Source organism: Pipistrellus kuhlii, unplaced genomic scaffold (genome assembly GCF_014108245.1).
Source record: "Pipistrellus kuhlii isolate mPipKuh1 unplaced genomic scaffold, mPipKuh1.p scaffold_m20_p_3, whole genome shotgun sequence".
NCBI classification, from domain to species: Eukaryota; Metazoa; Chordata; class Mammalia; order Chiroptera; family Vespertilionidae; genus Pipistrellus; species Pipistrellus kuhlii.
The window spans coordinates 92,689,252-92,717,206 of NW_023425529.1; the positions used below are offsets into that span (position 1 = coordinate 92,689,252).

At 42.9% G+C, this 27,955-nt stretch overlaps 1 protein-coding gene across 9 annotated transcripts in view; it reads right to left on the bottom strand.

Annotated features, from left to right (window-relative positions):
• XPO4 (exportin 4) overlaps positions 1 to 27,955 on the bottom strand; it is a 132,620-nt gene that overhangs the window by 69,639 nt on the left and 35,026 nt on the right. For 5 of the 9 annotated variants that reach the window (XM_036454700.2, XM_036454694.2, XM_036454693.1 and 2 more), the window contains 3 exons: positions 17,944 to 18,082; positions 10,543 to 10,659; positions 9,397 to 9,550 (listed from right to left, as the gene is read on the bottom strand). In XM_036454700.2, the coding sequence (XP_036310593.1) occupies positions 9,397 to 9,550; positions 10,543 to 10,659; positions 17,944 to 18,082 (410 nt within the window). The remainder of the gene's footprint in view (positions 1 to 9,396; positions 9,551 to 10,542; positions 10,660 to 17,943; positions 18,083 to 27,955) is intronic. The other 4 variants (XM_045588529.1, XM_045588531.1, XM_045588528.1 and 1 more) reach the window with 3 other exon arrangements.

Consider the following 27,955-nt stretch of genomic DNA (forward strand, 5'->3'; position numbering starts at 1 on the left):
TTATCTACAGTAAATACTAGGGGGGGGGGTGTCCTTTAACCCAGGCTGCACCCTCTCCAATCTGGGTCCCCACGAGGGATGTCCGACTGCCCGTTTAGACCTGATCCCAAGGTAAGATATGGGACCACCTTGGGATCGGGTCTAAACAGGCAGTCAGACATCCCTCTCACAATCCAGGACTGCTGGCTCCCAACTGTTTGCCTGCCTGCCTACCTGCCCTGCCCGATTGCCCCTAACCACTTCTGCTGCCAGCCTGATCACGCCCTAACCACTCCCATGCCAGCCTGATTGACGCCTAACTGCTCCCCTACTGGCCCAATTGCCCCTAACTGCCCTCCTCTGCGGGCCTGGACCCCCCCCCCCCCCAAGCCCTCCCCTACTGGCATAGTTGCCCCCAACTAACCTCCCTTGCAGGCCTGTTCCCTCCCAACTGCCCTCCCCTGCTGGCCATCTTGTGGTGGCCATCTTGTGTCCACCTGGGGGCAGGATCTTTGACCACATGGGGGCGGCCATCTCGTGTGTTGGAATGATGCTCAATCTGCATATTACTCTTTTATTAGTAGGATAGAGGCCTGGTGCATGGGTGGGGGCCAGCTGGTTTGACCTGAACGGTGTCCCAGATCAGGGTGGGGGTTCTCTTAGGGCGTGGGGCAGCCTGGGCGAGGGGCCTGTGGTGGCTTGCAGGCCGGCCACACCCCGCAGCGACCCAAACAGAGGCCCTGGAATCTGGAACTTATTTACCTTCTACAATTGAAACTTTGTAGTCCGGAGCAGAGACAAACTCCCTGCTCACTATGGCTGCCGCCGTTTCTGTTTGGTTTAATGTATCTTCTATAATTGAAACTTTGTAGCCTTGAGAGCTCTGATGACTAGGTGGAGGCAGAAGTACTACCTCAATCTGAGCCTGTCTGTTCTGAACAGTCAGTTTCACTGTAATCCCCAGACCCCAGCCAGGGCAGGTGAAAAGCTTTGCTTCTTTCTTTGCCGGGGGCAACCCTAACCTGCTCTTTCCAACTCTGAGGCTGCCGCCATTTTTCTTGGGATTTATCTTCTATAATTGAAAATTTGTATAATTGAGTGGAGGCCGAGGCTGGCCAGAGTGTGTGGAAAGCTTGGCTTCCGTTGCTGGGGAAACCCAAGCCTCTCAACTGCTCTCTGTGGCTACAGCCATCTTGGATGAGGTTAATTTGAATACTCGCTCAGATTGGTTGGCGGCCGTGGCTTGAGCGGAGTGGTGGCTAATTTGCATATTATTCTTTTATAAGGTAGTATGCCACCACTGAGCCTAGCTGATGTGGCTCAGTGGCTGAGCATGGACCTATGAATCAGAAGGTCACAGTTTAATTCCCAATGTGGCACATGCCCTGGTTTCAGGCTCAATCCCCAATGTGAGGCAGACAGGAGGCAGCCAATCAACAATTCTCTCTCATCATTGATGTTTCCATCTCTCTCTCTGAAATCAATAAAAAAAATATTTTTTAAAAAAGTCGTCAGTAAAAGAGAAGTCGAAATTAAGCGATTATTTAGTAAATTAATCATTTATTATAACTATTATACGCTTGTCAAATTTTAGAACAGATATGAGTCACAACAGATTGATACTATTAATAGCTATCATTTACCAAAATTTAAATCAGATTTTTAAATCAAGGGTTTTCTTGCACATTTTTCTAAAATGAACAATGAACTCAGATAATTTACAAGTTATATCAGAATAATTCATTTGTAACCAAATAAATAAAATTCCACTAGTAAGACAGCAATACAGAGCTACTTTCAGCATTTTAATAATCTTATATATTTTTAAATTTTTTTCATCAACATCTAATCTTGCTTCACCTTCACATGTTTTCACCTTATTCCTTCAAGAATAAGGAGTTATAATATGATGATTTTCTTTCACTGAATCAAATCCAAGCCACAACAATCCTACCTACTTCTAAAATTTTCCATTTAGGAAAACTCACCATTTTCTGAGAAGCCAAAGACACATAAAATGCTCTATAGCTACATGACCCAAGACAAACACAATCAGGCTAAGAGCCAGGACAGAGCTTAATAGCATACTGCTACTGACTGTCATTGGAAATAACACACTAAGTCTTCTGTCTCAGAAAACAAACCGTATTATCACAACTATATGCCTCTTAGCAAGAGGGGGAGAGGGGAAACCATCTTTGGAAATATATGTGTTCTTACATATGCAATTGGTTCTTGTTCACTTACCTACACATTCAGTAAGGGTATCATCTGTAATGGTGACTGACAGTAAAAAGACAATTAAATGAGTCATATAAAAATCTACAAACTGTCCTTGATCAAATATGAAGTCTGAAATTTTCCACTGCCTATTCTTACTTCACAATACAGGCTTGTAACAACAATGGACTTTTTACTAAAGTAATAAATAATTTCTCCATCCTCCCATATTCTTTTTATGCTAACTCATTAGTAAAAACAAAGTTTCAGAAGCATAGTATTTTTCCTTAACAACAAAAATTGCTATTTCTCTCCTGGCATAACACAAAAGCTATGAGCCTGTCTTACACATACAGTTATTGCAAGTAACCAGAAGTCCTTTGAAATAAAGGAGACCTGACTTCACCAGGATGTTTTCCCAAACCTTACCTCCAAATAGAAATGCTGACTTTACTGGAAATCCTAGTTTAGGTGAAGACGTCTATATCCCACTACTATTTTATGATCCAGTTAGCTTTCCCCAAGAGATTGAGTTAAAAAAATATTTTTTTTTATCAAAATCAAATCAGATCCACAAAAATAGAATACTAATAAAAGGCAGTGTAACCAACTAAAAATAGAAGAGTCACTGAAGCCAACATACCTAACATACCTGCCAAACATTCTTATTACAAAACGATATTGTCATTTACAATTAGCATTGCCAAAACCCCTAAGCATTTATGGACACCAGATGAACCACTAACTAAAGAATATTAGCAGCATAAACAGATATCCAAGAACTGAGATAATATTTCTGAAACACCTCACCTCAATAATCAAATAACAGATAATATTGTTAAGCATCTAGTACTATGTCCTAGCCACTATGCAAGGTGCTAACAATACAGTGAACAAAGCATGACCTGTGCTTTTGTGAGTTCCCAAACCAGTGAGTCAACAGATTCATTCATTCTTGATTATTCAAGTTAGATAAGAAATGAAAATTTACACCTGAGATGTGAGGCAAGTAGAAGTAAAGCACATGTAACACATATGAGAAGCCACAGCACAAGAAACCTGACCTGGTTCATAACTGAGGCTCAATTAGGAGGTGACTAGGCAAAGAAGGGTGACGGGATCCAGGCAGAGACATTCCATGTGGGAAGGCACCAGGGAAGGAAGAGACAGGGCTTTTGATTGCAGTTCTAACTAGGAGAGCATGGAAAAGAGCTTCAAGAGGGAGGCAGAGATCAGACCATCAGGTACTCGGAGCCCACTTTTAAATGTGGATGATGAATGACAGAGGGTCAGTCATAGAACAAGGACACTCTTTGGACAGCAGTGATCTACAACAGAATAAAAACAGGTGGATTTAATCTCAGTCTCATTTGAGAGAGTAGGACTGGCCACAATGGCTGAGGAATTAGATCACTGAGCCAGGGAGGGTGATTTTAACATCCACCAAATCCCAGAAGCTATAGATTTTATACCACACCCAAGCCTAAAGGGGAGGATACTTTCAATCACCTTCTACATATATAAAACCTACATATAATAATCCTTTTTAAAAAAGAGTTTACAGATGATATCATGTATATAGAAAACTTTTTAAATCACTAAAAGTATTTGAGCTAAAAAGTTTAGCAAGGTTACATAGTACAAAATCAACATTAAATAATTCTTATTTCTATATACAAGTAAAAAATAATATGAAGCCGAGACCGGTTTGGCTCAATGGATAGAGTGTTGGCCTGTGGACTGAAGGGTCACGGGTTCGATTCTGGTCAAGGGCATGTACCTTGGATGTGGGCACATCCCCAGTAGGGATGGTGCAAGAGGCAGCTGATCGATGATTCTCTCTCATCGATGTTTCTTACTCTCTATCCCTCAATCTTCCTCTCTGTAAAAAAACAATAAAATATATATATATAAAAAAGAATAATATGAAAATAACACAAGTTAATTCTCTTAAAATCAAACTAAAAGAAATAAAATATTCAGGAATACATTCAACAAAATAAGTCTAAAACTTTTACTCTAAAAACTATAGTGGCTCAGTGACTGAGGTCAACCTTTGAACCAGAAGGTCACAGTTCAATTGCAGTTGAAACACATGCTTGGGTTATGGGCTCGATCCTCAGAGGCAGCCAATCAATGATTCTCTCTCATCATTGATGTTTCTATCTCTCTCTCCCCATCTCCATTCCTCCCTGAAATAAATAAAAAGTATTAAAAAATGACAACTATAAAACAGTGTTGAAGAAAAATAAACATCTATTAAATGGAAAGACCCCATGCTGATGGGTGGGAAAACCTGGCATTGTCAAAATGGCAACACTCACAAACTGATTGATGCCTCAACACAAGCCCTATGCACAATACCAGCTGCCATTTTTGCAGAAATGATATGCTGATCCTTAATTTCATATGGAAATGCAAAGAACACAGAGAAGACAAAATAATCTCAAAAAAGAACAAAGTTGGAGAACTCATGCTTCCTGATCTCAAAACTTATTAGAAAGCTAAGTAATCAAAACAGTGTGGCACTGGCATGAATTCAGACCAATGGAACAGGATTCAGAAACCAGAAATATACCATTACATTTACACTCAGGTCACTTATGTTAAGTTGAATCTTTACTTTATATCACACACAAAAATAAACTTAAAATAGATGATAGAACTAATGTAAGGGCGAAAAGTATAAAACTCTAGATGAAAATACAGGATTAAATCTTTGTGATCTTAAGGTCAAGAAGAAAGTTGAAGAATGATACAATCCAATTTATTTTAAAACTACAGTAATCAAAACAATGTACTGTTGGTGAAAAAACAAATAGTTGAAGTGAAACAGAAGAGAAAGTCCAAAAACAGAGCCACATAAACATACTCAAAGGATATTTGACAAAGGAGAAAGATAACATAATCCTATATAATAAAGAGGGAATATACAAAGTGACCATCACTCCACCACGAAGACGGCGACGCCCGCAGCAGAGGCCGAGTTGCTGTAACAAGCCTTAATGAGCCATCAGCAGGGACCTGGGACTGTGACGACCCCCTTCCCCCAAGTCCCTGTGGGGCTTGACAGGGGACCTCAGGCCGCACCCCCCACCCTGGTGTATGTGTGTGTGTAGCCCCTTTTTTGTTTTGTTTTGTTTTCAGTTTTATTCCTTTTTTTTTTTTTTCTTTGCTCTTAATTTCTTCTCTTTGGTTCTATTCTCTTTGACTTTTTATTATTATTAATTTTTATTTCATTTTTCTCTTATTTTCTCCATGCTTTTTCATTTAACTTTCCTGTCTGTGTCTTAATATATACATTGTTAGTTATTTTTAAATCCATCATTATTGCCAGGACAGTGCGGTCCAGTTGTTTAGCATCAACTCATGAACCAGAAGGTCACAGTTCTATTCCCAGTCAGGATAAATGCCCAGGTAGTAGGCTCAAACCCCAATAGGCAGCTGATCCATAATTCTCTCTCATCATTGATATTTCTCTCCTACTCCCCTCCTCTTTCTGAAATCATAAAATATATTCATTTAAAAATTAAATTATTATTAAATTTCTTTTCTGTTTCCTTTTCTTTTTTATTCCCATACTAGAGGCCCAGTGTACAAAATTCATGCATGGGGTTAGTGGGTGTCCCTCAGTTCAGTCTGCAAACTCTCCAATCTGGGACTCCTTGAAGACAGTCAGACATTTCTCTCACAATCCAGGACTACTGACTCCCAACCACTCACCTGCCTGCCAACTGCTTCTGCCTGCCAGCCTGATAACTTCCTAACCATTCCTCTGCCAACCTGATTGATGCCCAACTGCTCCCCTGCTGGCCTAATTGCCCCTAACTGCACTCCCCTGCCAGCCTGGTCATCCCCAACTGCCCTCCCCTGCTGGCCTGTTTCCCCCCAACTGTCCCTCCCCCCATAGGCCTGGTCACCTACAATTGCCCTTCCTTGCAGGCCATCTTGTGGTGGCCACCTTGTGTCCACATTGGGGTGGCCATCTTGTGTGTTGGAGCGATGGTCAATTTGCATATTACTCTTTTATTAGATAGGATTAGTTATTTTAGCAGGGGAGCAGTTAAGGGCAATTAGGCAGGCTGGAGAGTGGTTAGGAGCCAGCAGTCACAGATTGTGAGAGGGATGTTTCCCATAGGTATTAGGCCTAAACCAAATTGTGTGCCACAGGGATCAGGTCTAAACTGGCAGTCGGACATCTCCTAAGGGGACCCAGATTGGAGAGGGTGCAGGGTGGGCTGAGGGACACCCCTCCAGTGCACTGGGCCTCTAGTATCCTATATAATTACATCCTCATACGCAAATCGACCAAATGGCAAAACAACCGGTCACTATGACATGCAGTGACCACCAGGGGGCAGATGCTCAATGCAGGAGCTTCCCCCTGTTGGTCAGTGTGCTCTCAGAAGCCAGGCTCACAGCTGGCAAGCCCAGCAGAGGGAGGCTCTCCTGCCTCCACGGCAATGCTAAGAATATCCGACTGCAAGCTCAGGCCTGCTCAATGGGCCTGAGCTAGCAATCAACATCCCTCATGGGGTGCTAGACTGCGAGAGATCGCAGGTGGGCTGAGGGACTCTCTCCTATCACCAGTACATGAATGTCGTGCATCGGGTTTCTAATCCTATATAATCCAATATAGTTAAAGAGAAACATGTAAATTGACTGTACCTCTGCTACACTTACCAGCCAATCAGGAGTGAGTATGAAATTAATCCAACGAAGATGGCAGGTTAATTTGCATACATGGGCACCAAGTAGCCTGGGTCCCAAGAACATCCTCAGGACCTAGACCGCTCCAAGCCTGTAGGCCCCGAGTAGCCAGGGTCCCAGAACGTCCCAAGACAGAAGTGGCCGATGGGCGCTGGCACCAAGCAGCCAAGGTCTAGGATGATTGGCTGGGAGCAGCAAGAGCAAGTGGTCGCGGGATGGGGGTGGGAACTTCCGCCCCACTGCCTCTTGAGCCGTGTCACCATGCCAATGCAGCGTAAGTTCCTGCTCTGGGGCCACTTGCACCCGCGCCAAGTGGCCCAGGACCACGCCCCTCAGCCCACGGACATAGCGAACAAACGGCAGCTGGCTTGGGGGCATGCCCCCAGCGGTCAGGGACACACCCCTAGCCCAGTGGACATAAAGCAGGGGATCCTCTGCACATGGGCTGCAGAGGAAACACCTTTTCTTTTCTTTTTAAAAAAATATATATTTTATTGATGTTTTACAGAGAAAAGGGGAGAGTCAGAAACATCAATCAGCTGCCTCCTGCACATTCCCCAATGGGGATGTGCCCCCAACCAAGGTATATGCCCTTAACAGGAATCAAACCTGCGACCCTTCAGTCTACAGGCCAATGTTCTATCCACTGAGCCAAACTATGTTTGAGCATAAACACCTTATCTCGTTGGCTAAACTCCCTATACACCTCCACTTGCAGTGTTCTTGGTAACTTGGGTAATAAGAATCCAAGAAGCTGAGACCGGTTTGGCTCAGTGGATTGAGCGTTGACCTGCGGACGGAAAAGTCCCGGGTTCGATTCTGGTCAAGGGCATGTACCTTGGTTGCAGGCACATTCCCAGTGGGGGGTGTGTAAGAGGCAGCTGATCGGTGACTCTCTCTCATCAATGTTTCTAACTATCTCTCTCTCTTCCCCTCTGTAAAAAAATCAATAAAATATATTAAAAAAAAAAAAAAAAAAGAATCCAATAAGGTGATCTAGGGTTTTTTCACCTCACTCCTGGAGAAAAAAAAACCAAAGGTCTGCTGCTGGAGGGGCTAAGGAATGTCATATCCTGCCCTAGCCTGTTTTGCTCAGTGGATAGAGCCTCAGCCTGCCAACCACAGGGTCCGGGTTCGATTCTGATCAAGGGCATGTACCTCGGTTACAGGCTCCTCCCTCGCTGGGGCCCAGGTCAGGGCTCATTTAGGAGGCAACCAATCAAAGTGTCCCTCTCACACTAATGTTTCTCCCTCCCTCTCTCTTCCACACTCTCTAAAAAATCAATGGAGCCAAAACCAGTTTGGCTCAGTGGATACAGCATCGGTCTGAGGACTGAAAGGTCTCAGGTCAAGGGCATGTACATTGGTTGTAGGCACATCCCCGATAGGGGGTGTGCAGGAGGCAGCTGGTCAGTGTTTCTCTCTCATTGATGTTTCTAGTTCTTTATCCCTCTCCCTTCCTTTCTGTAAAAAATAAATAAATAAATAAATAAATAAATATACATATATATATTAAATCAATGAAAATATATCCCCTGGTGAGGATTAAAAAAAAAGAAAAGAAAAAAAGAAATGTCATATACTATAAAAGACACATCTTGAAAATGCCCAAAGAAAGTTGTCATCCATTCATGGAGAAAAGATGGAGTCCATGTTGCTGAAAACACCTTGGTGGCTGTGGTGGCTGGCAGAGGGAAGATAGGTCTGGTGCCTTCACCTTATCAGCCTGGTTGCCTCCTGCAGAGGGAGGCCAGACTGCAGCTTAGGCCCGCTCCCTATAGGATATCGTCAGTAGGACATCCCCTGAGGGCTCCCAGTCTGTGAGAGAGGACAGGATGCGCTGAGGGACCCGCCTCCCCCCCACCCCACCCCACCCCCAGTGCACAAATATCGTGCACTGGGCCCCTGGTTTAGGTATAAAACCCTAAGTGACTGGTCGACCGCCCAATCGCTATGATGCAGACTGACCACCAGGGGGCAGATGCTCAACACAGGAATGCCCCCTGATGGTCAGTGAGCTCCCAAAGCAGGAGTGATGCTCAGCTGACCAACAGGCCCCAGATGCCGGGCTCACAGCTGGTGAGCAATCCTCTCCACCCTCGAGGCAGTGTCACCAAGTTGCCATGAAGGAGGCGTTGAGAGGCCAGGATGCAGTGTGGCACCTGGCCCGAGCTGGGGGTCCTCCCCAGCCACCTGCCGCTTCACGCACTACTACATTCTCGGGGGATGTTGGACTGCTGGTTTAGGCCCAATCCTGGTAAACCAGCAGTCCAACATCCCCCAAGGCGTCCCAGATTGCAAGAGGGTGTAGGCCAGGCTGAGGGACCCCACCGGTCCATGAATCCATGCACCAGGTCTCTAATATAAAATACAAGTTAATTACATTACACTTCTAAAAAACACTATTTCCTTTCAACATGTTTTACAAACCACAGAGATAAGGTACTTTCAGCCATACTGTTATCTTATTCCATTGTTAAAGGATATAATTTGGAGGAAGAAAGTTCCAGCTCAAGACCTGATTTGCGAGTGAGAGGTAGCGCTGAAACACTGAGGACATCTGAGCACTGAGGTTTTCCCGCCTGCTGAACTCCTGCAAAACTTCCACAGTTAACACGAAGATCTGACGAAGGTCTTCTTCCTGCAGTAAATAAGTCACAAGTATTTTTGTGTCAAAAACTTATTCAAAATGCATTCCCTTTTAGAACTATAAAAGAAAACAAACAAAAACCTTAACATTTCCAATAGAAAACACTATTTTTTTAGGAACATTTTAAGGCCTGCTCATCTTTTCACCACAGTAAGCTTTTAAGTGACACCAGTTTGAACACATTTACTGTGACAATAGCCTTTTGTCACAGTAATGGTGACAAACTGGTTTTGTGGCCAAAACCAGTTTGGCTCAGTGGGTAGAGCATCTGCCTGCAGACTGGAAGGTCACGGGTTCGATTCCGGTCAAGGGCATGTACATTGGTTGCGGGCACATCCCCAGTACGGGGTGTGCAGGAGGCAGCTGATCGATGATTCTCTCATCGACGTTTCTAACTCTCTATCCCTCTCTCTTCCTCTCTGTGAAAAATCAATAATATATATTAAAAAAGAAAAAAGAAAAAGGTTATTCTGTGGAGCAATAAGTCTGACAACTAGACAGAGCTGGAGGGTCAGCTGTTCTAGGTACAGGGTCCTCGGACTTAAGCCAGTGCCTTCACATAACTTTATTTCAGAGCCAAACAATACACACAAGACAAAGAGCCCATACCACCTGCAATAACATTTTAAATACACAGCCCTCATGGGCGTTCTGCCAGGCCTATTTTTAAGGCCAGCAGAGTTCCACCAATTAAAGCACTGACATCTAAACACAGTAAGATCAAATTAAATAAACTAGAAATCTTTAGAGTGTATTTCCTTTTTGTTTTATTTAAAGACTAGCATTAAACAAATAACCTTAAATTGTCATCTATACTCACCAAACCTATCACTTTAATATATTCTAACAAATCACAACACAAGCCTTCAGGTGCAGGCTGTCATTCAGATACAATAAAATAAATGTTCTCACTGCACTGGGAACAGACTACAAAAAAAGTGCATGATATGATAATTAAAACGTAAGAACAAAAAAGCTAATACCTGAAAAACTCTTTTGCAGTTACCATGAAATTCCATACTCAGTCCAATGTTGCTAGTTTTACTTGAACTTGAGAATTCACTCAATAGTGCAGTCAGAATAGAACAGGCCAGAGTTTGCTGTAATTATTAGGTAAGAAATAATTAAGAGGCATTATTTTTCTAACAGTTTGTTTCAAAACCACATTTGTTCAAACATATCATTGTCTTTAGATTTATATCTACCAAACAGGAAATCAGATAGTAAAAATAATGATTGGCTCTCCTTCCTAAGTGGCCTAGTAATTGTTAGTTCTTCCTCAATCCCAGTTACCCAAATCCATCCAACACTTGAACTCAGGATATATTCCTAATTTGATCAGAGCACAAGTGATATTTTAAGATATTGAATGTATTATTTCATTTAATTCACACAACACTTAATCATGCCCCACTTTACATTAGAAAGAAATGAGATTCACAGACATTAAGAAATGAAGACGGAGAGTGGGTAAGGGTAATGGGGGCAGAAAAAAGGGACATATCTAATACTTTCAACAATGTTGATTTAGAAAAATACAAAGAAGTATTTTTTAAAAAGAAGAAAAAGAAATGAAGTCCAGCTGAAATTGAGCCCAGGTCTTTCTACGCTCAGATGATAATAAAATGTATTTCCAAATAGATGAAAAAATAAAAGTTTATAGTCTTCCAAATATTAACCAGGTAATATTTTTTTTAATTTCCGTTAAAAATTAAGGTTTTCCTTCTCAATGGCTCTATCCAACAGGCTACTAATATCAACTCATTACTTTTATTCACAGACTATTTAGAATCAAGGTGCCAAGAATGGAGAGGATACAAATTATTTTGGCACATATCCAGGGGTTAAACAGAAATATGCTCACTACCACTGAATAACCAAAGATTAAAGTCAAGATGATACTATTCATGCAAGCCAACAGCTGAACAGTCATCCCACCCACCAACTGCCACATCTTTGTTCAGAAATGCTTGTGATGTGGGTACCTTGACCTTACAGATGCTTTTCTTGGCAAATCTTAGCAAATATACATAAAATCAAATTCCCAAGTATTGCAATGAGTTGATATTGGTTGAAACTGATGGTTACTTGACTGACCAATACACTCTTGTCTATTTTTGCATATATCTGAAATTTTCTTCTACAAAATGTAAAAATAATTAAATTACTATTGGCCTCTTAATCTCAACTAAAATAAGCATGATATATAACTGATATTTACAGATGGCTTACTAGCCCATACATTACAGCATTTTCTCACATTCTTCCATAACAGGAAGCCCTAACAACAGAAAACACATGCAAATTTGCCAAGAATCAGGGGAACAGACCAAACTTCTTTCAAGGATAAAGTACTCTGAACCTACTTAAACACACACTACACACTTTGTAAATTTACCTCAAAATAAACATTTGTTTTAATATAAAAATGTCCCTCTTCCCTAAATCATTTAGAGAAGTGTACAAGTTTAACTGCCTTCTCTTACAGAGAACAGTTCATTTCACACTCATTTCATTTTACAGTTTAAAGCAAGAATGTCAAACATGCGGCCCACAACGAATAAGAAACATTTTAATAAAAATTTCATAACTTAATTTTTAAAATATCTGTTACACATAATCATTAATAACGAACTACAACATTCGCTAATGAGTGATTACTATAATCATGTTGCATTCATTTTCCTTATGCACTTTATGTGCAGGTGCACCATTCCTCTCCACTAACACCAGCAGCGAATCTTTTAGCAGTTGACTGCCACGTTATTAGTCTTCTACTGACTTGTTTGGTGTGTGCAACAGGAAATATTTTGCTTTCGGAGGACAAGAAAAATAGGTTTATTTGCATTAGGCTTATTAATTTGTGCAGTTATTCAGTGTCTGATAATGTTCAAGGAAAAAAACATTTTTATTAAAATATTCTATTATTTTATGTTGACGATATCTCATTTATTTCAGTCCTTTATATTCAACGTGTCTCTATTGCAATAGACATATATTTCTATAAAAACTGAATATTTATTTATTTATTTATTTACGGCTACATAAACTTAAACCGTGTTTATTTGGCCCATCTTAGCCATTGGGTTTGACATGCTTGCTCTAAAACAGCAACCTTTTACTCTAAGGAAGTTCTAATTCACCCATAAAAGCAAGTATATTCTTAATCCATGATAATTAAATCAAAATACATTCTTATTACAGACTTATTAGCTCTCTGAACATTTTGTTTTAAAATAACTTTTTCTTCCTACAAAAATAATGTATCATCTTCTTTTAAAAACCAGAAAGTACAGAAAAGCACAAAAGGGAATAAAATTTCCCACAATCCTACTATCCGAGGGCCACGACTGTTAACATTGTCCACAAATTCCAGGTGTGTTAACGCACAGGTATCATTAAATACACCCCATTACCATCAACCGAGATGTCGGGTTTTGTATTTTCCTTTTCCTCTTCACATTTATAAAATGAAAACACAAATTTTTAAAAGCAACTGTGTTCTTTTCAAATTTACCACTCAAAGACTTAAGAAATACATGAAAATAAATTATGCAATATGGCTGAGAGTTATTACCAGAAATCAAATATTCTTATTTTAATGTATCTAAAATTACCAGCTTTCAAATAACTAAGATATTTCATCATTAAAAGATACCAAATAGTTTAATTACTCCTTAATTTGGAAGCTCTATAAAGACTTGAGAGCAGTATCATAAACATTAATTATACTATACTGCTAATGCTCAAAGGTGCCATACCTGGAGAATAATAAATGATTAAGTACTGATTGTACATTAAGATAGCAAAGCACCTCTGCACATATCAACAGAGTATTTCTGGCTATTCATAGAAGAAGAATTAATATCATAGGGCATCTAAGACTCATTTCCCAAAGTGTTCACTCATTTTTAGTATTTAATTATCAATTAAATAAAATCTCAAAATTACTCTCATGGTAAGTGCATTACAATGACAATAGTTGGGAAGCAAGCTGAAAATGTAATCCTAAGAGAGAGAAGGGGACAGCTCCCTCTCAGGACAGAGAGAGAGAGGAAAAGGGTAAGCATCCAATCCCCCTATGAGAGGTCACAAGTACATTGCTTTTCTTACCCGTAGAAGGAGGTTCCTGTGTGCTTGCTTCAGATTTAGATCTTAATGGTTAGCCCATCTGACCCCCACCCACCAATTAGTACTGTAAACCCTCGATTTTGAGGGCCTCAATTTAATGGATTTCGGATTTAAGAGACAAAATTTCCAGTTCATATGTCTCACGTTAAAATTAAAGTGTTTTTGTTCATCCTCACCTGAGTATATTTTTTCCATTGATTTTTGGAAAGAGTGTAAGGGAGAAAGGAAGGGGAGAAAGAGATGTAGGAAGAGAATATGACAGAGATAGGGAGAGAGATACATCAATGTAAGAGAGAGAAATATAGATTATGGATTGCTTGCCTCCTTTACGTGCCCTGACCAGAGTCAGGGATTGGACCTGCAACCCAGGTATGTGCTCTTGACTGGGAATCAAACTAGTATAAACACCATTAACAAGTTTGAGACTTATGAAAAGTTAATATAGCAAGGCTTCATTTATCCAAGATAAAAAAAGAACTAAGCAAATATCTGTTCATTTTCCAAATGCAGCAAATATTTTTAATGGAACTTACTTCTTATAAATTTTTCCAAAAGACTTATTTCTAAGGCACTTACTGTTTGATGTTACAACAGAAAACAAGTGAAATCTACTAAAGCACACAGGCTTTACTTTACGTGCCATGACCGAGGGGTGCCAGAGCCCGGCCTTCGGGTTCCACCACTCCCGTTTTTCTCAGTCATCTTGGTCTAGTGGCACACAAGCTGTTTGCAATGTAACTAGCACTAACAAGCCATCCTAAATTGATAATTCTTATTTCCAACAAATTAGAAACCAAGTATTACAATTTATTAAAACTATATCCAAAGTAAATTCTAAATGAAAACATTACAGGACTCTTTCTGGAGTCCAGTACTAGAATCCTCCTGTTTATAGACAAAGAATTCAGGAAATCTGGGTTACAACAGCTCAGGATTGTACCTGAGGGCAATTCACTTCTGTCTTAGCTTCACTTTTTCCACCTACAAAAAGGGTCACACCCTCTGCCCTGCCTAATGCATGTGACTGTCCTAAGGTTCAAATTAAATCATGCAGGTAAAAGTACCGTGTAAAATGTAGCAGGTTACCATAAGATAAAGAAGCAACAGAATTTTTATCATCATGATATAAAATAATCACCTATTTTGGCTTTTCTAATCCTACTTCTTTAATATCTATATTCCACCAAATTAAAATCACAAGATAGGTTATAAATTAATAAGGGAAAGTCATAACTAGAGCATCACTAAAGTAACAGTAGATGCTCAGTTACCTGGATTAATGAGTCAACTTTATCTCTACATCAACACTATATTAATACAAAGGGGAAGTGAAAAATGAATACACAATGTATTCCCTATCTTTTTAGTTGTTGATAAATTCCAAAAAGAAAATTTAAATATGTGGAACAAGAAGAAATTCAATTTCAAGGTTATAAAATTGTCTAATCTGTACTCTTTCATTAAAGTACTGAAAATCCACAAGTTAATTCACTAACAACTAAGTAACTGTTGTCTTCACATTAAAGTCTTACAGCAGCATTCTCATTTTTATTAAAAGCCATTAATTTCATTACAGTGAAAAAATACCTTAAGAGGTAGCTTGCCTTACTCACCAGCTTACTGTCACAAGCACAAGATATTCAAACACTAACTCCAGCTGACAAATACAATACTCTTGTTCAGAGAGAGGATTGTCTCTTATAATAGCTTGGCTCTTACCCCAGGAGCTTTATTACCAAGAATAAACTTTATGAAAGGTTGCCGTACATTCAGACTTCCAGCTGTTCCTCTAACCAATGAGACTTGTGATAAGAGAGATTAAGCTAGTATCACATCCAGGGCAGAGCTGCTATGAATAAGTGAGTTTCTCACCCACTTCTCTCACATGGCAAAGAGAAAGAAAGAAATGCTAAATTAAACAGCTATAAAAGTGATTTAATGTATGCCTACTATAAAAAAAATTAAAAAAAAACACATAAAACAGATTAAAATTTTGCTTAAACATTAATTTCAAACAAAAACATTTAGCTCCTTTCCTTAAGAAGTTAAAAGTTTCTATATCTATCCCTCTAACTAGTACACAGTAAATCTGACCCTTGCAAACTGCAGTGAAGTAACCTCAGAAACCTTTATAGCAACAGAAGGAAAATGAACCATCACAAAGAAGGGCATGAAACAACTAGCCTATATAATAAAAGCATAATGTGCTAAGTGTCTGGTCATCCAGTCATTCAACCAATCAAAGCATAATATGCTAATGATATGCTAAGGCCATTCAACTGCTTACTATGACATGCACTGACCACCAGGGGGCAGATGTTCTGACCAGTAAGTCAGCTTCCTGATGGGGCCCAGTCTATCGGGACTGAGTGAGATGGGCTAGACACAACCTACAGCCCTCCCATGGTCCCTCCCCAGTTGACCAATCTCCGCATCCCTCCCAGCCCTAATCGTGCATCGGTGGGGTCTCTTGGCCTGGCCTGTGCCCTCTTGCAATCCGGAACTCTTTGGGGGATGTTGGAGAGCCGGTTTCGGCATGACAGCGGAACAACCAGTCACTATGACACACACTGGCCACCAGGAGGCAGATGCTCAATGCAGGAGCTGCCCCCTGATGGTCAGTGAACTCCCATAGGAGGAACACTGTTCAGCCAGAAGCTTGGCTCACAGCTGGCAAGCACAGCAGCAGTAGTGGGAGCCTCTCCTGCCTCCACAGCAACTCCAAGGATGTCTGACTGACGGGTTTGGCCTACTCCCCATGGGGGGGAGCAGGCCTAAGCTGTCAACCGAACATCCCCTGAGGGCTCCCAGACTGCAAAAGGGTACAGGCTGGGCTGAGGGGACCCCCCCACCCAGTACATGAATTTCATGCACCAGACCTCTAGTTATCTAATAACTGTACAAGAACACTTGCTCTAAAAACACGTTATGATAAATGGGAACAGTACTGTGTCTGAAAAATATCCTTAGGAAACATTTTATAAATTAGATAGTCGTCTACAAAATTATCTATAGAGAATCAAGACTATAAAATATTTCTTAAGGCATTAAAATTAGAGCTAATAAGTTGGTTTTCCATTTTAATACACAATTAGTTTTCACTCACAAATAATAGCATAAATACTTACTTCTAATTTTCAATAATTAAAATATTATTTGATAGAACAAGAGATCATTTAGTATTGTTCATGTCCTAATAAGATTATAAAAATATAAGGGTGATACCACTGGGGAGATCAACACTTGATGAATGCTTATTTAGTGCTGTCTCCTCTGGGCAGCCCCTAAGTGTTAATCCACAATAAAAACCAGTGAATCTACTATACTGCCCCAAATTTATTTAAACACTTAAGTTAGACTAGTATAAGGGATGGCCACAAAAAATACATTATTAGAAAGGGAAGAGTGAAAGCCAAACTAGATAGTTTCTGGCCAACGAAACTACCGTATTTTTCGGACCATAAGACGCTCCGGACCATAAGATGCACCAGTTTTTAGAGAAGGGAAATTAAGAAAAAAAGATTCTGAAACAAATAGTGTCCTAAAATATTTTATGTGCATTAAAACCCAACATCACAGTCATAAACACATGTAATCAACCCTGTAAAGTAAACAGCAGCATTTAGAACCATTTTAGAGCCGGGCAAGCACACAGAGACCACACAGAGCCGGGCAAGTAAAAAACTTTTTTTTTAAAGTATATGTGTAGGCTATATTTGGACCATAAGACACAGGGACTTTTTCCCCCCACTTCGGGGGGGGGGGGGGGGGGGGGAGTGCGTCTTATGGTCCGAAAAATACGGTAAATGGTTTAACCTCGCTTAACTGATGAGGTCAACCCTATTTCATCCACAGAACACCATCAATAATCTTTTTTTTTCAAATATCTCTATAAATCTCGTTTATAAAGGAAGTTTAGCCAACACTATATCCATGTTCATTAGTAGCTATCAAAGGTTTATCAAATATGGAGGAAATGTTCAATAGAAGGAAAATGGTAAGCATAGTGTGGTATATTAGTTTATGATATTTTACATCTTAAAATGATGATTATGAATACTAGAGCAATATGGAAACAGGACCAAATGAAAAAACGAACTACACTATATCTTCAGTATGTACACATGTATGAAAAGGACTAGAGAAAATAGGAACAATTAAAAACTGCTTTTTCTTTTATGTAGATAGCCACTGCAATAATGGAATCTATATAATATAAAAAATAAATATTTACAAAATGTTAGCATACTTACCACAGTGGGATTGCCACTACTGATCAACTGGCTGACTTCATGAAAAATGCTCTTGCAGTCAATTGACTTATCTAGTGAGCCTCGTTTTACAATTACTGCTACTGCTAAGAGAATCTGTTCCCGAACATACTTTTGGAGGCTGTAAAACAAAGATCAAAGTGAAAAATTTCACATAATTCTAATATAAAAATATTCCCCAATGTCTCACTATGCCTGACCTCCTAATAACCCTGCTTATATCTCAGTGATTATGTATAGACTCCAAAGCCAGAAGACCCGGGTGCAAATCCACACTCCATTATCTACTGGCTTTGGGACCATAGGTAAGACAGTTAACACTCAGAGTCTCAGTTTTCTTTTCTGGGGTGTGGGGACAACAATAACAGAGTTATTACAAGAATTGAATGTTCTCAAAACTTTGCCCAGTGCACAGTAAGCACTATGTAATCATTAGTTTCTTCAATCAATGTTCGATTCATTTAAGTCAGTTCACTAAGAGCCAGATTAAGATTCCACCAATTAAGAGAGAAATTCTGACCGAATATTCATCTCCAAGAAGTAATATAATCTTGTCTATTCCCATGGAAAGGCAGCATGCTAGCTATTACACAATGTTATAAAAACAAAATTTTTAAATCTTTTTTAAAATCTTATCTCTGAGATGTGTTCCTCGGTGTGGTGGCAGGAGTATTGGTCTTAATTAAGGCATTATAATAAACTCATTAGCCCTCACCAACTTTGGTTCAACATATGGACTGAAAGGTCCTGGGTTCAATTCCGGCCAAGGGCACATGCCTGGTTTGTGAGCTCGATCCCTCGTAGTGGGTTGGGGGTGCAGGAGGCAGCCGAACAGTGATTCTCTCTCATCACTGATGTTTCTATCTCTCTCCCACTCTCCCCTCTTCTCTAAAATCAATAAAAATATATATTTTATATATATATATATATATATATATATATTTTTTTTTTTTTTTTTTAAAGCTCATTAGACAAGGGCATAGAGATTTAACTGCCATTGCAAAATTGTTTCTTAAAGAAACCATAACCCTGGACTTTACAATCCAGCCTTTAGAGTGCACAAGGATACAACTACCAAGTGCCCTTGAAATAAAATCCAAACTTTTCAATTACAGTTGACATTCAATATCTATATACACCGAGTGGCCAGATTATTATGATCTCTGAAGGCATAATAATCTGGCCACTCAGTGTACATCCTTTATAATAAAAGGCTAATATGCAAACTGTCCCCTCGACCAGGAGTTCAACCAGCAGGGAGGCCAGCCAACCGCCTAAGCCCCCTCTCCCTGGCCAGGCTGGCTGGACCCCACCTGTGCACGAATTCATGCACTGGGCCTCTAAAATATGTGTGTGTGTGTGTGTGTGTGTGTGTGTGTGTGTGTGTGTGTGTGTATCTCCTATATAATAAAAGAGGAATTATGCAAATTGACCACACCACTGCTACAACCACAAGCCACACCCATCAGCCAATCAGGAGTGAGTATGCAAATTAATCCAACCAAGATGGCTGTGGCCATGGAGCAAGCAAGAGGCTTGGGTTTTTCCGGCAATGGAGGAAGCCAAGTTCCTGGCCTGCCCTGACCTCCACTGAAGGCTATAAAGTTTCAATTATAGAAGATAAGTAAATCCCAGATACCAGGGCCTCCACTGGGGTCACTGGGGGGCATGGCTGGCCTGCAAACCACCACAAGCTCCTCACCTAGGATGCCTCATGCTCCAAGCAAACACCCTCTGATCTAGGACACCCTTCAGGGCAAACCAGCTGGCCTCCACCCGTGCACCAGGACTCTCTCCTATCTAATAAAAGAGTGATATGCAAATAGACTGTCACTCCAACACACAAGATGGCTGCCACCATGTGGTCAAAGAAGACTATCCCCATGTGACACAAGATGGCTGCCACAAAATGGCCAGCAGGGGAGGGCAGTTAGGGGCAAACAGGCTGCCAGGGGAGCAGTTAGGCATAAAGGGAAGGGGATGGGGGTGAAAGGGAAGGGGATGGGGGTGATCAGGCTGGGAGGCAGAAGCAATTATGAGCAACCAAGAAAGCAAGCAAGCGAGCACAGTTGGGAGCCTGCAGTCCTGGTTTGTGAGAGGGATCCCAGATTGGAGAGGGTGCAGGCTGGGCTGAGGGACATTACCAACCCCCGCCCCGTGCACTAATTTTGTGCACTGGACCTCTAGTGTATGTGTATGTGTGTGTACACACACACACACACACACAGATTATTATGTGTTCATAGATCATAATAATCTGGCTACTCAGTGTAATATCCTACCTAATAAAAGAGTAATATGCAAATTAACCATCACTCCGCTACATCCACAAGCCATGCCCACCAGCCATGCCCACCAGCCAATCAAAGTGAGTATACAAATTAACCCCAACCAAGATGACTGCCACCACAGAGAATAGAAGGAAGGCTTGGGTTTCCCCGGCAATGGAGGAAGCCAAGCTTTCCACACACAGTGGCAGGCCCAGGCCTCCACTTCAATTATATAAGATACATAAATTCCAACAGAAATGGCTGAAGCCACAGATCGAGCAGGCGGCTTTGATTTGCTCCAGGCTACGAAGTTCCAATTGTAAAAAATAAATAAATTCCAGACACTAGGGCCTCCACTTGGGTTGCCTGGCAGGTGGATTGGGGAGGGAGGGATGGCCAGCCAGAAAACCACCATAGGCCCCTCGCCTAGGCCGCCCACACCTCAAGGGAACCCCCACCCTAATCCAGGACACTCTTCAGGGCAAACCACCTGGCCCCCACCCATGCACCAGGCCTCTATCCAATCAAAAAGTATAATATGCAGATTGACCATCACTCCCAACACACAAGATCAAGATAGCTGCCCCCATGTGGTCAAAGATCCTGCCCTCATGTGGACACAAGATGGTCACCACAAGATGGCCAGAAAGAGAGGGCAGTTGGGAGGGACTAGGCCTGCAAGGGAGGGCAGTTGGGAGTGATTAAGCCTGCAGGGGAAGGCAGTTAGGGGTGACCAGGCCAGCAGAGGAGGGAAGTGGGGGGCAAACAGGCTGGCAGGGGAGCTGTTAGACATCAATCAGGCTGGCAGGGCAGTGGTTAGGGGAGATCAGGCTGGCAGCCAGTAGTGGTTAGGGAAAATTAGGAAGGCAGGCAGGTAAGCAGTTGGGAGCCAGCAATCCTGAATTGTGAGAGCGATCCCAGATTGGAAGGGGTACAGGCTGGGCTAAGGGACATCCCCCCTTCCCAAGCACGGATTTCTTGCACTGGGCTTCAGGTAGGTAGGTAGGTAGGTAGGTAGATAAATAGATAGATATGGCTAATATGCTATGTGTCTGACGGTCCAACCAGTTGCTATAATGCGCATTCACCACCAGGGCAGACGTTCAACACAGGAGTTGCCAAACTGCAGTGACTTAGCAGGGGCCATTCTCAAGTGACACACCCTGAAACCAGAGAGGAGGAGCCAGATTCCTCATAGGTCCACACAATTCCACCTTCGGCCATGTGTTTGTTGCTACTGGGGCACTGTCCACCGCAAATATGGTTTATAGCACACTTATGTTTCCATTCTACACCCTGTACAAAAGTAACTTTTCAGAGTGCTCTCTCGCACTGCAGGACCCAATCGGGGATATTGAATATCCCCGCAGTCCAGGCCAAGGGACCCCACCTGCCAAAGGTACCCGTGCACTTCACAGACACTTTTTTTTTAAATAAAACTTTATTGTTCATATTATTACAAATGTTCCTCTCCCCGCCCCAATTGCTCCCCTCCACCAGGTTCCCACCCCACCCTCTGCCCTTTCCCCACCCCCATTGTCCTCATCCATAGGTGCACAGTTTATATTCAGTCTCTTCCCACACCTCCCTCTCCCCTTTTCCCCAAGAATCGTCAGTTCACTCCCCTTTCATACCTCTGATTCTATTATATTCAACAGTTAATATTGTTCATCAGATTTTTTTTTTAATTTCCTTGCTTTTTAGATTCACTTGTCGATAGTTAGTAACTGCTGTTCATAGTTTTTATCTTTATTTACTTTCTCTTCCGAAAGTAATTCAGCAATTCATATAATTCTGGTTTGGTGGTGATGAACTCCTTTAGCGTTTTTTTATTGGTGAAGCTCTTTATCTGGCCTTCGATTCTGAGTGATAGCTTTGCTGGGTAGATTATTTTTGGCTGTAGGTTCCTGCTATTCATCACCTTGAATATTTCTTGCCATTCCCGTCTGGCCTGCATGGTTTCTGTTGAGAAATCAGCTGATAACCATATAGGTGCTCCTTTATAGGTCACTATCTGCTTTGCTCTTGCTGCTTTTAATATTCTCACTTTGTCTTTTGATCTTGGAATTTTAATTAGGATTTGTCTTGGTGTGGTCCTCTTTGGATTCCTTTTGTTTGGGGTTCTGTGCGCTTCCTGGACTTGTAAGTCTAATTCTTTCACCAGGTGGGGGAAGTTTTCTGTCACTATTTCTTTCAGTATGCTTTCGATATCTTGCTCTCTCTCATCTTCTGGGACCCCCATAATTCTGATGTTGGTTTGCTTGAAGTTGTCCGAGGTTTCTTACATTATCTTCAACTTTTGGGGTTCTCTTGTCTTCTTGCTTCTGTAGAGGAGTGTCCTCTGGCTCTTTGTGTTCCAAATCTTTGACTTGATTCTTGCGATCTTCCATTCCGTTTTTAGGACTCTGTATAATAGTTTTTATTTCAGATAATGTATTCTTTACTTCTTGTTGATCCCTTATTATTTCTTGTTGATCCCTTATTTCTAGTTGATCCCTTTTCATATCCTCATAGGTCTTCATCGACCTTTTCTAGGAAATTCTTGAAAAACCTTATAACCGTGATTTTGAACTCTATATCCAGTCGCTTTTTGTCCTCCATTTCTTTCGTTTGTGATCTGTTTCCTTGTCTCGGCATTTTCACAGCTTCCCTGAGTTGGTAGCCTTAAAAGTCTCTGTGTTCAGCTTAGATGGGGCAGAGTTTCAGGGTGGAGCCTACAGCCTTGGCTTCCGTCAGCCACGCCCTATGCGGCTCCTGAGTCTCAGTGTTCCTCAGGGTCCTTCGGTACTCGCTGCAAGCACCTCTGAGAGTGAGGTGCCCTCGAGTTTCACCTGCTACCAAACAGTCTAGGCTCTCCCCCAGTGAGCCCAGAACTGGGGTACAGACACCTTTTGAGCCACAGCACCAACCCAGGTGCAGCTGGCCAGGGAAGGACCATGGGAAGTTGGCTCCAGGGCGTGTCCAACCCCATCTTGCTTAGTCCTGCCCCACTGGCCACCTTCTAATTAATTTCCTTTCAATGTGCGCGAATCAGTTATTACAATATTAACTATATTCCCTATGCTGTACTTTACACCCTGTGACTACTTTTTAATTGATATATTCTTAGAGACAGAGAGAGGGGAGGAGGGATAGGGAGAGGGGGAGAAGCATCACTTTGTTACACATTCATTGGTTGATTGTTATATGTGCCCTGACTGGGGATCCAACCTGCAAACTTGGTATATCAGGACAACACTCTAACCAAATGAGCTACCCTGTGGCTATTCTGTAACTGCCAATTTGTATTTCTTAATCCCTTTACCTTTTTCACTAACCCCCTGAACCACTTTCCCATCTGGTAACCATCAGTATGTTCTCTGTATTTATTAATGAGTTTGTTTGTTCACTTATTTTGCTTTAGATTCCACATAGGAATATTTGTTTTTTCTGACTTATTTCACTTAGCATAAAACCCTGTAGATGGACCCAGCTATTATACATATCCTCTAACACTTGCAAAAATATCCCTATTTCTTTAACATGACTTATAAGCAATGGGACCTAGATGAACTTTTGTGGAACACTCCCAATTTCCTGCTGTCCAACATAATCTATAATAATAAAAGTACAATATGCTAATTAGACCAGACGTCCTTCCAGACAAAGCTGGGACTGCGAGGGAAGCCCGGGTCCTGGGTATCTGCCAACGGCCAGAGGAAAGCCTGGGTCCCAGGTGCCAGAGGGAATCTGATGCCAGCAGCCGGGGGAAGAAATGCCTACTCTCACACAAATTTCGTGCATTGGACATCTAGTTATTAATAGTGCTTTCTTGCCTGGTCAGTGCGGCTCAGTGGTTGAGCATTGACCAATTAACCAGGTCATGGTTTAATTCCTGGTCAGGGAACATGTCTACATCCCCAGTGTGAGGCGTACACAAGGCGGCTGATCAACAACTCTCCTATCACTGGTGTTTTTCTCTCTCTCTCCCTATCTATAAAAATCAGTATTTTTCAAAATAGTGCTTTCTTTTACTCTGAAAGTATCCCCATTTGGACATACTAGTAAATGATGGTTACCCTTTCCTAAGGCTCTTTATGGATGGGTACTGACTTCCCTCTCTGATCTCATTCTTTCTACACACACTAAGAACTGCAGATATACTGAACTTAATTCACAGTTACTGTCACAGGTTCACGCACTTCCAGGCCTCTGAATCGCTCTGCCCTCTGCCCAGACTGTGGCGCTATTTTGTCCAGACATCATCCCTGAAGAGAGTTCCTACACTTGGCTGGTCATCAATAGATATAAGGAGGCTCTCCAGCACCTATTATAACACCATCTGTTGCCAGGGGTTTAACTTCATCTCCCAGACTGGCCACCATGCCAGGCCTGCTGGTACTGTAGTCCCTGGTAAAGTATAATGCCTGCCACATGATAGGCATGTTAGAAAGTAATGCAAATGGTCCTAGCTGGTTTGGCTCAGTGGACAGAGTGTAGGCCTGTGGACCAAAGGCACCAGATTCAATTCCCATCAAAGGCACATACTATAGTTGCAGGCTCTGCCCCAGCCCAGGCCCTGGTCAGGGCACATACAGGAGGCAACTAATGGATGCATTTCTCTCACATTGATAGTTCTGTCTTTCCCTCTCTCTAAAATTCAATGAAAAAATAACCTCATATGAAGATTTTTTTTAAAAGAGAAATTTATGCAAATGAATAAATACATGTCCCTACATCTAGACTAATGTGAAAAATGTTTCTTCAAAATACAGACTTGAATCATTCATTAACCAAACAGAGAGATCCTATTACAGGCAAGAATATGAGTTGACCAAAGGTAATTTTTGTACTTCTGAGGAACCCAACAGTTTCAAATACACTCACTGACTACTAGTAGAAAAAGTACATAAAGCTGAATACTATTACTAGGAATGTACATAAAACCAGTTTCAATTATCTCTACTGACAAGAATTATAAATTACTAGAGGCCAGGTGCACGACTGCCGGTCAGTCAGACATTCCTCTTACAATTCTGGACCGCTGGCTCCTAATCGCTCACCCCTGCCTGCCTGGTCACCCCCACCCTGCCAGCCTGATCGCCCTTCAATGCCTCTGCATGCTGACCTGACCACCCCTAACTGCTCCCTACTGCCAAACAGGCAGCCACCAACTGCCCCCTCCCTGCTGGCCTGGTCGCTCCTAACTGCTCCCCCCACTCTGCCAACAACCTGGTCACCCCTAATAGCCTCCAACCCCCACTGGCCTGGTCACACCCAACTACATATACCTATGCCAGTCGAGTCTCCCCTAACTGCTGCCCCCCGCCAGTCTGGTCGCCAACTGCCCCCCTGCTGGCCTGGTTACCTCTTACTGGCCCCCCCACCCGCTTAATTGCCCCTGCCTCCCCTGCAATCCTGGTCACTCCCAACTGCCCCCCACCCCTGCCAACCTGGTTGCCCCTCACACTCCTCCCCACCAGCCTGGTCACCCCATGCAGCATGCTGTTCAGTCATTTGATTATCCCTCACTAATCCCCACTGCCGGCCTAGCTGCCCCATGCAGCCTGCTTGTTCAGTTGTTTGGTCATCCCTTGGTCTGGCCCTGGGCAGCTGGGGGACTGAAGAAACTGGGGGACTCCAGAGGCAGGTTCACAGAGCGCTGGACCCACCTGGGGGCAGGCCCAGCCATGCCATGCACCTGCTGCCCCAGCAGGACTGAAGGGATTGGGCGCCTCTATCTTGTGGCTGTATGTGACGCCATCTTTGAGGGCATGGCAGTCAATTAGCATATTCCCTCCTTATTGGCTGTGGGCACCACCATCTTTGTGAGGGTGATGGTCAATTAGCATATTCCCTCTTTATTATATAGGACTAGGAAAATAAATAATAAAGAACACTTAAAAATAAATTAATTAAGAAAACCAGCATAAAAAAAGAGAAAGGTTTGAAACTGGAGCAAATTTATCTTCCATTGTTAAAACCAGAAAACATACATGTATAGCCACTCATCTATATAAAACACAGTCATTAAACATGCAATGCTAACATGCTAAACTAACGTAGGCTTTTTTATTTTGTGCATCTTCTATATGTAAAGCAATCAGCACTTAACTGAAAGCTAAAGTCATGCCAGTAATTATGATTCAATATTACAAATTCAAAGACTTCCCATGAACAGTCAGTAGGAAGGTATAACAACAGTGTGCTCCCTATTACTTTTAAAGCTTTATGCATGTTTATCATCACCAATCCACATTCCTCATGACTAACGTTTTTAATTACGTAAAATTTTCTTCATTAAACTTGGAAATTAAACAGAGGGAGACGGGGCTGTGAGGTGGAGTCCCAGGGGAGCGGCAAAAAGCAGAGCCCCCGGAGTCGCGCACATTGCGCACAGAGGATGGAATGTTGACCCTGATACTGGATTGCCCAGGCGGGAAGAAACAAAACCTCTGGCGGTGCTGAGCCCCACTCCCGATTGCTCTGAACCCCAGTTCTAGGCCAATCCCTGGGGACCCAGGCTCAAGCAGAGGGAGACGGGGCTGTGAGGTGGAGTCCTGGGGGAGTGGCGAAAAGCGAGACCCTGGAGTCGCGCACATTGCGCGTAGAGGACAGTCTGTTGACTCTGATGCTAGACGCCCCTAGTGGGAAGGAGAAAAAAACCTCCAGACGGGAGGAACTCAACGAGGAGCAGGAGCCCCTGCTGGACACCGGCCAGCCGGGCGCCAGCAAGGAGCCGGGCGACGGGGCCCCTGGGGGGGGGGGGGGGGGACGCGGGGCCCCTGGCCCTTCGATTGCTGAGCGCGGGCCATGGAGCCAAGGCCGGGGGCTGCTTCCTGGGCAGCGCCGACCCCGGCAACAGGCTGAAGCAGCACAGGAGCCCACGGAGAACAAAGGGGTGCCACAGGCCAACCTGCTGAGCTTCCAGGACAAGAAGGAAGAAAACGAAGAAGTTCTCAATGTGAAGAAATCAAGTGAGAGCAAAAGATAGTAAAATTACTTAAGAAAGAATATAAAGAAGACCTTGAAAAATCGAAGACTAAGTCAGAACTCAACTCAGCAGCCAACACTGCAACATAAATGCGTTTAAAAAGAAAAAAAAAAAAAAAAAAAAGGACAGAATGTTGGAACGGCGGCGGCCAGGCCTAGAGTGGCCAGGCACAAGGCAGTGGCAGCCGGGCCTGGAGCAGCAATAGCCAGGCTCCAGAGTAGCAGCAGTCAGAACCAGAGCAGCAACAGCCAGGCCTGGAGCAGCCAGACCTGGGGCAGTGGCAGCCAGGCCTGAGGCGGAGGCGGCCAAGCCCAGGGTGGCCAGTCCAGGAACACCCAGGCCCGGAGTGGACGGGCCCAGAGCAGCCGGGTTGGGAGCAGCCAGACCCAGAACATCAGCAGCCAAGCCCGGAACATCCAGGCCGGAAGCTTCCAGGCTCGGAACATCCAGCCGGGCCCAGAGCAGCCGGGCACAGAGCAGCAGCAACCATGCTTGGAGCAGCCAGGTTGGGAGCGGCCAGGCCCAAAGCGGCCGGGTCGGGTGCGGCCAGGCCCGGAGCAGCAGCAGCCATGCCCAGAGCAGCCAGGTCGGGAGCGGCAGTGGCCAGACCCGGAGCAGCTGGTTGTGGAACGAACCAGAGCAACAGAGGCCAGGCCCGGAGCAACCAGGCCCGGAACAGCTCGCTCCTCGCCTGCCCCCGCCCCAAGGCTGCCTCTCAGACATGGCTAGAAACTTTTGGGGGAACTTGAGG